This window comes from Parus major, chromosome 2 (assembly GCF_001522545.3).
Source record: "Parus major isolate Abel chromosome 2, Parus_major1.1, whole genome shotgun sequence".
NCBI classification, from domain to species: Eukaryota; Metazoa; Chordata; class Aves; order Passeriformes; family Paridae; genus Parus; species Parus major.
In genome coordinates, this window is record NC_031769.1 from 20,569,083 (window position 1) to 20,581,384 (window position 12,302).

The 12,302-nt window shown below is 36.6% G+C and overlaps 1 protein-coding gene across 6 annotated transcripts in view; it reads left to right on the forward strand.

The window, feature by feature from the left end:
• MINDY3 (MINDY lysine 48 deubiquitinase 3) overlaps window positions 1-12,302 on the forward strand; it is a 47,419-nt gene that overhangs the window by 15,767 nt on the left and 19,350 nt on the right. For all 6 annotated transcript variants that reach the window (XM_015618217.2, XM_033511824.1, XM_033511829.1 and 3 more), the window contains 3 exons: window positions 113-192; window positions 4,895-4,965; window positions 6,791-6,871. In XM_015618217.2, the coding sequence (XP_015473703.1) occupies window positions 113-192; window positions 4,895-4,965; window positions 6,791-6,871 (232 nt within the window). The remainder of the gene's footprint in view (window positions 1-112; window positions 193-4,894; window positions 4,966-6,790; window positions 6,872-12,302) is intronic.

The window sequence follows — 12,302 nt, forward strand, 5'->3', positions numbered from 1 at the left end:
CTTGGGTAACCCAATAATTTTTTAATTTGTTACAGATAACCACATTTTTTGAAATAAATTGCATGTCCCTTCTAATTTCTTATGTCTTACATAATTTCTTTCTGTTGTGTAGCCAAAGTTTGATTAATCTGCTGTTGACGGGACATGCTGTTTCTAACGTGTGGGATGGAGACAGAGAATGTTCAGGGATGAGTAAGTTCATTCTAGCTTATGCTCGTTCATATTTTTTACATACTCTGGGATTGTGACCTATAGATTTGGAATATATTCTGTTTCTGTTTTGATAGTCTCCTTGTTTACTGCCCTTTGATTTAAGTAGACCTCAAATGGAAATAAAACATACTTGCACAAAATTGCCGATGTTAGTATCAGTGAATACAGGATTGTCAGCTACAAGTTGAATGTAGAAGTTACATCATGGCCTGGATGATGGGAGTGCAGTTTCTGCAGTTAGGGAAGTTTGAAGACACAGCCACTGTTCAAAACAGCCACATCAAACTAGAGAAATGGACTGACAGCAATGTCCTGAGATTCACCAAGTTCTACACCCAGGATGGAATAAAGCCATGGAACAGCACAGGGCAGCACTGGCTGGCTGGGAAGCAGCCTTGTAGAAAAGGACCCAAGGCTCTTGTGGGCAGTGAGTTGCACTCAGTCGCTGTTGTGTCCTTGTGGCAAAGAAGGGCAGCTGCATCATGGGCTGTGCAGGAGGGTAGCCAGCAGCTGAAGAGAAATGGTAGTTCTTTCCCTCTATCTGGCACTTGTAGGGTGACCTCTGGAGTGATGTGTCCAGTTTTGGGCTCTCAGGTACAGGAAAGACATGGATGTAGTGGAGTGATTCAGTGGAGGCTCATGATTAGGGGGCTTTTGTGGGTTTTGTGTTTCATTTTGCAAATAAAGATTATATAAAAACAGGAACAGTTTGAATTGTGGAAATGTTTCCATCTTCTCTTCCACTGCTACAAAGTCTATCTCAGGTTCATCAGCATGTTTCTTAAAATGATTTTCCATTATCTAAGTCAGCACTGAAAATACTTACTTGAAATGAGGTCTGGGACAGATCCATGCAAGACCTGAATCAAAATGCTCAGGTTTGATGATGAACAAATAATATAATCTTCTTTGAGACATCTTAGACTTGCACTTGGTTATGGTTTCATGCAGCCTATGCTTTCAGACTTCCAGAATGTCATTTGGATATTCTGTCTAACTTTCCTCTATTTAACACTGTTGTCATTTATGCTCCCTGTTTCCTATTGAATTTTTTTTTCAGTTAGCCTTCTGGGTTTTATCTGTATGTTCTCATCAGTATTTTTAATTTTTCCTTTTTGATTATGATTTATCCGTCTGAATTTTTAGATTATGATCCATCAATCAATCTGACTTGTTCTAGGGGCTTTCCTTTACTTTAGGCTAAGTTGCTGCTCTGCAATTTAATATATTGGTTTTGAAAACTGGTAGTTCATTCCCTCATTTGCCTTTCAGATTATCTTTCTGGTAGGCTTTATTTCTTAGTTATCCAAGTTGGAATTTTTTTTCTTTTCCAAAAATGCTGAATGTGCTTTGGACACAGTAATATAGTGTACATTTAGGTTCTCAGACAGTTCTGTCCTAAAAACCTAGAACCAGAACTCCCATAGAGTCTGTCTCTTTTTGTGGAGAGTGGAGGAACTGAAAATGATCTTTTTAAGGATGAACTGGTATTATGTGTCCTGTTAATTTTTCTAACCAGTCAAGTAATTGGACTTTACTGTTAGGAGCCCTCCATTTTTTTGAAGCCTTTGGATAATTATAGTCAGAACCTGCTTCTTCTTAAGTCTATAATCATATTTGTTACCAAGTGATTTGTTGTAGTCTATCAAAAAGAAAGAGCAGCCAGTACTTCTTAGGCAAGACTGAATTTTGGATACATTGTCATATTTCCTTTATATGGAAATCATTTTTGTCATCTTTCCTTCTCTGAGCATTTCTCTTGGATTTTGTTTCTCTTTGTGTGTAAAACCTTCAGCTTCTTTCATGTCAATGCTTATGAGCTTTTCATCTAAAAGGGTTGCAGGTGTCAAAATAACAAGGACTGAATACTGTTTTATTCAGAAATTATCTAAAGTCACTTTACCTTTTGTTCAACTATTTAGATAAGCAATTTCAATTAACAAATAATTAAAAATATAAGCAATTTTAAAGGTACTGCAGTAATTTTAGCAGTGATGAAAGAACAGACTGAATTGCAAAACTGAGGGATTACCAGGTGTTTGCAGAGTGTACTCAGAGCACTGGCTCTCACAGTATTGCATATTTTCCAAATAGGGTAGGAGTTACTAACTGGAATTGTTCTTGGCCACTGGTGGTAAAAATGCCAGTGAAATGATATCTGTCCTTTTGACTATCTACATGTTCTCCTTTAAACCTTTCTTCTTATTCCGATCTCTTCTCTTGCCACAGCTATCCACAGTGGGAAGATATGAGGAGGTAGTTGGGGTTTTTTACTGCTTTTTTAGGACTGTTGTTGCTCCATGCACTGTAGCCCTTGTTCCTCCGCGCACTGCAGCAGTTCCCTCTGAGTGCAGCCAGGGCTGGAGCTGCTTTCCCCGGCCGGTGCCAGGGATTTGTGGGGTTGGTGTGGCCGCTGAGTGGCGCTGTGCTGATGCAGATGGTAACAGAAATGTGTGCAGAAATCTGAGTCCTTTGCAAAAGTGCTTTTCCAAGCAAGAGAAACTAACTTTGTGACAATAGGCATAAATAATTCATTTTCTTAGTTGAGCTTTGGTGTTATCAGATGTCTTCCAGTCATCTTCTCTTTTGTGCAGAGAGGTTATTCACAGAATAAGCTTTGATTTAGTGCAGCTAGTCTCCTTTGGTTTCTCGGTAAATCATCTGAGAGTAGTTTTTGCTTTTCTGTCTCTCCTCTCTGTTGGCTAATTCTGAAAGAGGCAGGGGTAGACCAGTGAGTAAAAGCTGAAGTTAACTTAGGAGCTTCTGGGTACACAGTCTCTAGCTTGACTACTAACTATTCACACTATGTGGCTACTGTTGTAGCCAGAATCCTAGCACTCTCTAGTTATTAGAGTTCTCATCTAGGTATATCTGTTAGGGGAACAAAGTACTTAATCATAGAATTATTTTCAGTAATCTTCTGAATAGTAAATATTATTTATGTGTGACTTCATTGTTTTGTGCCCAGGTATTGGCTCCCACATCTGAAGCCCTTGTTTAGCAGACTGAACTTTACATTGATTTTTGTTATTGGTTTTAAACTATATGTGATGTATAAAATTTCTTCTCTGATGTACCGTTGCTTACTTCTGCCACTCGTTTCCTTCATTGCAAATAAAAATGTGCTATTCCTGTATGTTAGCTGTTCCCTAGTTTGCAGGAGTCTTCACTAGTTTGTTTTTTTTAATTTGGTTGTAGCTCTCTTTCTCCCAGTTCAAAGAAAGGATGAATTGTTTCAGTGTATAGCAATTTATAGCCACTCAGCTATAAGCCAGTGAGATGAGATAATGGGGTTTTGCAAAGGATGATCTATGCATCCCTGAATATTTTAATTCCAAGCAAGTTTGAAGATAATCTGTGAAAGCATAGCTTTCAGATCAAAGAATTCTACTACTGCAAAGAGCCTTTTAATATGTATAGCTCACACTCTAAGGAAGGAGTTGTATTTCCAGACACTAAGGTAGAAAACAAGCTCATGTATGTACGTTTTTTGGATTTTAATTTTCAGAATTGGATGTATGGGAACTTAAGCTTAACAGTAGAGGAGAAAATTAAACCATTACTATAATAACTGTTCTGCACTGTTACAAAATTCAGTGAGGTAAACTTGAAGCTGGTGAAAAAAGTACGACATGCCTGCTGCTGCAGAGTTCATTTCTGCAAATCCAGAAATCTTTTTAATTCAGAATGGTTTCCTTCACTTGCTATGGTCCTGAGGCTTTAGCCCATGGATAAAGATGTCAGTTTTATGCTGTTGTACACAAATGATTGCTGTTAAAAATTATGCTTGAGACTTCGTGTTTTAAAGGGAACTTCCAAATAAAGTCACTGTTCAGTGGAAAAAAGGAAATCCAGATATTCTTAAATTGATCATAGTGTATGTTTTCAGTATGTGCTGCTCTTGTTAGACAATATTTGGGGATCTAGCAGAGCTGTTCTAAGCACACAGTACTTGGAACTCCTTAGGTGATGTATATGAAAGCCAGGAGCTTCTTCCAAATCTGTATAATTAGGTTTGAAGCTTGAATTTTGAAGTACTTTCTTTATGTTAGAGGACCTCAAGTAAGGCTCTGTAAGTGTTCTTCCAGTCAGTGGTACATAAATATTTCAGCTATTCTTGGCAGCCTGTGTGTGTTTGAGAGCTTTAAGTGGAAGTCAGTATTGGAAATCAAATTAGTTTTTCTGCTAACAAAACTATTATTTTGGAAATTGTGTTTCATTGTTCAGAACATGAAATGGTTGAAGTAAATTTTACCAAGGAACTCTTAAGAAAAAAGTGGGAGAGAGGAAGAAACATTAATTTATGCATATATATATGGGATTTTCTCTTCTTCAAGATAGCTGGTTTTTTTAGATTTTTCTAAGAGTAATTGTAATGTAAGTTGCAAATATTTCCTCCCCTAAAAAGTCCAACAGCTTTAGAAAAGGGGGTCTCAACAGGAAGCTCTTAAAAACATGAGTCTGGATCTTATTTTATGGAGAAATATATAGGGAGATCTTATTTATAGAGAGAGAAATAACCATTTTTTACTATATCTTGAAAATTTGCTCTGGTTACTATCACTACAATTGCATAACTTAAAATTGATATTTCTTGACCAATTTTGAAAGTAAGAAAATATGGCTTAAAACAGGATTTTCAGATTTTTCTTGGATAAATTTTGTGTTCTCTTTTGAGCAGAACTTCTTGGCATACACAAACAGGCAACAGTAGGCTTTTTGACATTGATGGAATCTCTGAGATATTGTAAGGTAAGCTGTTTTCTACATCATTTAAAAGTGTTCTTTTATTAAGGTGTTGTGGGCTTTTTTAACAGTATTGCTGAAAGCTTCACAGTGTACTGTTAGAGATCTTAAAGAACTTTCAAATAATGTCCAAATTCAATCTGACACTAATATATTCAGAAAAATATATGATAAAATTGTTAAATGCATCTTACTGAGTAAATGTTGTTTGATGCTATTTAAATTAGAACTTTATTGCATCAGTTGATTATTGTGAGTTAAAAGTTTTATGTTTTTACTAAAATAACTCTAGTGAAAGTTACCTAGTTGGTTATAAAGTCCCAAGATGTCTTGCTGTTGTGTTGGAGTTTTACTGATCTCTTTTTATGCTGTTGCTGTCTTCCATTTAAGTAAAAACAATAAAACTGCTAAGCAATTTTATTCAAAATATAATCTATTCAAAAATTAAAAGGTATTTTATGTATTTTTCTCTGAACATTTGAAAGTTGCTGATGTCCAACTTAGTCCATATTCCTTTCTGTTGTGACAGAATTTCTTGATTTCTGGTTTTTATTTGAGAAATCCAGTGCTTTACTGTTGTGGTTTAACCCCAGCCAGCAACCAAGTCCCACACACCTGCTCCCTTACTCCCCCAGCAGCAGGATCAATGAGAGAATTAGAAGGGTTAAAGCTGAAAAACTCATGGGTTGAGATAAAGGCAGTTTAATAGAGAAAACAAAAGCCACAGGAAAAAGAAACCACAGGCAAAGCAAAACAAGAAATTAATTATGGCGTCTGATGGGCAGGCAGGCATTCAGCCATCCCCAGGAGAGCACAGCCCCATCAAGTGTAACAGTTACTTGGGAAGACAAATGCCATCACTCCAAATGCCCCCCCATTCCTCGGTCTTCCCTCCCACTTTATATCTGTTGGTCACTTTAGGTCACCTGTCCCAGCTCTGTTTCCTCCCAGCCTCCCTTGCACCCCATCACCCTTGCTAGTGCAGCTGTAAAAAAGCAGAAAAAGCCTTGGCTCTGTGTAAGCTCTGCTTAGCAGCAACAAAAACATCTCTATATTAACAACCCTGTGTTCTGCATAAGTCCAGAGCACAGCCCCTTACCAGCCACTGTGAAGAAAATTGGCTCTATTCTGTTCCAGAGCATTACAATCTCCACCCTTGGTCGTTTTGGGACCGAGGTTTAATGCTGCAGTGAACTCCTTTGCTTTTCCCAGCCTGGCTGCAGCAAGGGACTCCTGGCAGTGCACCATTAGCTCAGGCCATGTGCTGGTCCTCCATGGGCTGCAAGGGAACAGGCTGTTTAACCCCAGGATGTGAGGGAATTTCTACTTCCCCTGTTCCAGCGTGGGGTACCACCCAAGGGAGACAGACCTCCCTGAACTTATCCAGCATCCCCTATGGAGTCACAGGGTCCTGGCTGTTGTACAAAGGCTACTTTTGAAAAACAGAGCTGATAATTTAATTCCTGAACCTTCTTGGTTGTTCTTTGCTTTCTTTTGAGTCTGAATTAAAAACCTTTAGCTTATCTCAGAGTTAAAAGAATAATGTAGTTGGCAGAATGACTGCAACTGTCTGTCCCTTCATTTATTAACTAAATGTCAGTTCTGGATTAATTAATCCAAAACCAGCTAATAAATCAAGTGAACTTTTACCTTTCATTAGCATCTGATTATAGTATTGTTAAGCATAATACTTGTTTGCAAGCTAAACATTTAGATCATTTTATTGAACACTTTATGTCAGTGGAGTCCCAACTGTTCCGAAAACTAAGTTAATTTTCATTAACTTGGTCACTAACTGGATGACCTTTCTGATTTTGTTGTACCATTTCAGGTTGGCTCCTATTTGAAATCTCCAAAATTTCCTATTTGGATACTTGGTAGTGAAACGCACCTCACAGTCTTCTTTGCCAAGGTATGTTAGATGTGGGTTTGGTAACCTCAGGCAGATAAACACCACATAAATTCAAAGTGCAGATCTTGCTACAGTGTGAGTTTTATGTGGCTTTAATGTAAAAACATAGTCACTAAAACTTTTACTTAAGCCTTTCCTTAAAGGCAGAGCTGTTCCCATACTTCAGCAATATCTCATAACTTGCAGTGTGAAGTCTTTTGGTTTTAGCTTAATTTATTGGACTGGGGCTAGTTTATGCTTTGGAACACCATGCTTGGGATATGTAAATAAAAGTGTTTTAAATTTCTATTGCGTAAAAGAGATTTGTGTAGTAATTTCATCTCCCTGACAGTATTTGTACAATTTTAAATCTATAGTTGTTTGTTCTAGATTAAAAATAGATATTAGGACTGTTACAATAATTTTTTTTATGTATTCTGTCAGATATCTACTGTAGCCTGTGAAAAATAAAATGCTTTTGGGAGGACTCTCTGTTTAAAATCTTAAACCAGATTTTCCAAGGAGACAATTTCTATTTCTTTAGTTGAAGATTGTAAGTTGTTTTCCTTAAATTTTATTTTTATAGAACATCTGTTTCTGATTAAAAATTTTATTGAAACTTCGAATGGTACCTCCTAGTACATTTATTGGTACTTATTAGAAGTTAACTTCCCTGTACCTAAAATTTTAAAAAGCTAATTAAAACTTTAATTATAAGTCTTGAAAATAAATACTAGAACATATAATAAAGATAAAGCTGTACATTCTCAAACTGTTGAATTTCCTTAAGTAAAACTTTTGCCTAATCTTTAGAAAGACAACACAAATGCCTAAATTTTTCTTACTAAAAAACAAACTTCCACAATATATTGAAATTATCTCTAATCTTAAATTTTAAAAAATCATTGAAATTAATTAGCTAGTTTTACATTTTGAAATTTTTTTGCAAATTTTGAATCCCTAATGTCAGATAAATATTTTTTCTTCCTTCATAAAATAGAAAAATCCTTATTCACCTCTGGATATTTGTTTTCTGCTTTATTCTCAACCCAGTCTTTCCTAGTAAAGAATTTTTATTTCAATTTTGTAATTTTATCCCCAGTTTCTCTGAATGATATCATCAAACTCAGTACCTTGTTGTATAGACAGCAGTGTGATACAAATAGGTGTACTCTCTCTGTTATGCCAGTCCAGCATTCCTGTCCCAGTGTTATCACAACTAATATTTAGTGTCTAGAGAGACTGTTTCTAGACAGAAATCTGCTTCTAATGCTCTTTCTTTTAGGATGCTGAAAGTTGTTTCCTGGGTTTAGAGTAACTGAGTATCAATATCTGGTGACTCAAACTGGTCACTTTCTTTGCTGAACTCCACTCAGGCTGTGTAAAACTTCAGTTTGTGATGACTAAAGAGCAGAATAGACATGGTCTTGGCAAACAATTTCCTAGATTTTTGTTGTTGTTATTATTATTATTAAGCAAAGCAGGAGCTGAAAGTGTGTAAAAGCGCTCAGGTTTTGAATTTGTGTGTCTAACCCCACCCTTTCTAAAGCAGCAGTTGAGTATTTTGGGTGGAGCAGAGATGTCAGCTACCTTGGCTATACACATTGTGTTGACAAACCATTTTTGTATCAATTGAAGGTACATGTTAAAAGTTACAAGAAGAAACTTGAATTCATTGCCAGTGATTAATCAGCAAGTTGTTAACATAGCATGTGTAGTTGTGTAGATGGTGTTTGATACTTGGGATGTAGCTTCTACATCCATTTTTGATGGTGAGTTTGATTACGTGAGCAAGAAATATTCATAATGGAAAGGGAAAAACGAGCTGTGGAGCCAAAACCAGTACAGATTAAAAAAACCCCAGGTTTTAATTCTTTCAGGCTGCATGTATTTTATAGGAGCATAAAGCCTTATTTTAAATAGAAAAATGTTACGCAGTTATTAAGCAGAACAGTAGTCTGTTTTATCATCAGTTGAGTAATTTAGCCTAGAAATCTAGAAACAGGAGTCTTCCTAGGCTACTGTTGCTATAGACAACTAGCATGGGAAAATTAGTGAACAGAACAGAATCTTAATTTCCTTGAGCATAGAGGTTTAAGAAGTGAAAGGTTTTACTCAAATTCTGCATACTGCTCCACTTAAAGAAATTTGGCTGCTGTTCTTTAGGTGCTTGACTCAGATTTTTTTACATTAGATGAATAATAAACGTTTTTCTCCTATCAGTGGAATGAACGATAAACCACTGCACGCTTCTATCTCAGAACATTTTGATTTAAATATTATAGACTTCTGTTGCTGTCTGGCAGAATACATTTGCACTATTCTGAAAGCGCACCATTCTTTTAGCTGTGACTGTGAGAAATGTTTTAGTTTGTAAAATAAATAAATCTGTTCATAGCTGCCATTCTAAAACTCTGTATATTTTCAATGGATTTTAATGAGCAAAGTGCAGCACAGTGTCTTTGGCTGAAGGTCGCACTTATAGCTTAAAGTGAAAATTAATTAGCTAAAGTGTGTAATTGGGATTAATCTCTCTTATAACTACTGCTGCATGAAATAGCCCTTAATAGAGACAGTTTAGTCAATTCCTAGTTTTAAGACAAGTCTACAGTTGGTCAGCAGTTTCTCCTGTTACTAAAAGAGTACTTTTTTTCTACCTGCATGGTCTTCATCTCCACATCTTAACTGTCACAGCATTTTTGTACATACCCAGTGAGTTATTATCCTTGTTCTAGTACAGTGATTTGGAGGTAGAGAGAAATAGCAAAAATTTCTTCATTGAAACAGCAGTTTTGATTGAAGCACATTTTATTGAATATCATATTAGCAGTTTTGTTGTTTGGGCCTTAACCAACCTGTCATCAGCTAAATAATTATTTGTAGTTAGATGTTTTGGGGAGAAAATAGAATCTGGAAATACTTGAAATGAAACCTTGTGTCTTCCATAAATTCATTTCTAGAGTAGACTGTCTTGAGCAAAAATACTGCAGCTTGTTCTGCAGATGGGTAAATGTTGCAGTTAGGAAGCACATGTGAACATCTGTATTACCTAAATAATGCTTCAAAACTCTGACACTAGTTATGTAATAGAGTTGGAAAAAACTTGCGAATCATTGCGGGTGGGGGGAAGGTCCCTAGCAAAGAACCATAAGTATAACCATCATATTATTTTTCTTCACAACTGTTGTGTGCATAAAGTCAGAAAGCTGCTTAATGCTCAGCAGTGAAAATGTAATCTTCTCTGAAAAATAAGTGTGGCTATTATTCTTAGTGGTCATGGACCGTGCATTTGCTACAGGATAGATTTTTCCTGAAAAAGTCAGTATGTACATTATTCATAGGCTAGTAAATCTAACATCCATCATTTCTGCCTCTCCCTGCCCACCCTTCCTTTCATTGAATAGGAAAACTTTCAATGGCTTTAGTCCAACAAAAGCAAACCAGGAATCTCTCATATGACGCACTGAGTTTGTCTGCATGCTCTGTTAGATAGTGTGAAGGCAAATATGTGGTATTTAAATGTCTTTTAAAAATCAGCTTTATCACTACAGTCTTTTTGTATTTTGTTTTTTTCTCTTTCATTGTATAGATAAGAGATTTGGAAGTGGGGCAGCTCTAAATAAGGCTGTGATGTTCTGGATGAAATCTTGTTCAAGCACTTCCTAGTTATTTTTGTAATACTCATAGGAAGTTATGACAAGCTGAAACAATTAAGAACTTCTAGGAATGTTACAGTGTGGTCAGATACTGTATAAAAGAGTACCAACAAGTTGAAATGCTGTGCAGAATAGAACAAGAAAGTGTTCCAGTGCAAGCAATAGGAAGAACAACGGGAGGTTAATAGGTGCTTTCTAAATAGTGTCTGTGACACACAAATGCCCATTGTGTAGGAGGTTGAATTCAGACTCTAAAGTGAAAAGACAGTGTGGAATAAATGTTTGTCTGATGACTTCAGGTGAAGGGGACACTTCAGCCGTGTGGGTCTTTAGAAAATTTCCTTAGTTTGTTTCTAGGTCTTTGAGCACAGATGCCACAAGAGAATTGGCTATCCATTTTCAGTTAGAGCATTGTGGCATTTTTAGACTTGAAGTTAGATAAGCAGAGAAAACGCCTGTCTGAGAAATCTGAATAAGTTAAAAATTACTGCTTTTGAAGGAAAATCTCCTGTCCTGGTCTTCTGGAACCCCATTGGTTTCAGATTACATTTTTTTATTTCTCTGACTTTGATCACTGTAACTTGTTCTACACATTCTCAGGGCCTTTCTTCTGCATCTTTGATAGCATTGTCTTTCAAAAGAAAGAACATTCATTTCTCTTCCTAAACAATCTCTTTCATCAGAGTTCAACTGAGGGGCACCTCAGCAAACACTGACATTGCTACAGGAGAGCCTAAATGTGGGTCAGTGGTGTTTACCGGAGCTGGGCCGAGGGGGAGTGTTAGTTGGTACAGCATTTAAGCTCAGAACACCAACAGAGATTGTCAGTGGTGTGAAAGGAAACAACATGCCTGTGTAAAAATTCAGTCATTATTAATATGTGTTAACAACTTCGGTTTCTACAAAAGTAATCTATGTGTATCCTTTAACTTAAGAACTCTTCTACTTCAGAAAGGGAGTGAAAAATATCTATGCACTTGCTTTTGTTTTTCGCTTCTTAGACCAGTAAATGCAGGTAATCAAATTTTGAAAATGTATGTTTTCATTAGAAGACATTAAAGTCATATTTTGAAGATTCCACTTCAGGAAATGGTTACAGAGCATGTGGATTTAGGATCTTTAGTTTTCAGGAGTAAGAGGAATGGATTCTGTTGGAACAGTCTGGACACATAAATGGAAAAGATACAGATGTGTGAGGCAGCAGCAGCAATCATTTCTAGACTAACATAGGGTTCTGGTTTTCTGTGTGCTGTTTCAGGGAGGTGAATGCTGTTCTGTTTTTGACAATAGCACTTACCTGACTAAATCAGCATTGACTCTTCAAATATTTCTATTGTTAATTTAAGAGCTCCTTTCTGCAGGAAGAGACCCATTTTTAAAAGAAATGTTAAAGGAGGGTGTTTCCTGTGGGAACTGTGTTCTCCCAAAAAGCATTGAAGTCACTCCAGTGATTAGTTGAAGATTTGTAGTATAAATGCTATTGCTAAGTGAATTAAGTTGTTCTGAATAACACAGCAGTTCATAGGTTCATAAACAATTCCAAATGAGTTTCCTAGTAGAAGGGCCAGCTTTGAGGTCTCGTTGGCAGGGGACATCTCAAAATGAAGTGCTTCAGAAAGGTGCTACCCTACTCTAGCTTTGCAAGATCACAGAGCTTGTGTGAAACCTTGTTCTGCTATTTGTGGGTCCACTCTGATTTTACTTGCATGTTAATTAGTTCCTGCTACAGATGTGTGGTCCTTTTTGTAAACATGTGCTTCTGAACAGTTTGTTTATTGTTTGTTAGGAAGGTTTTC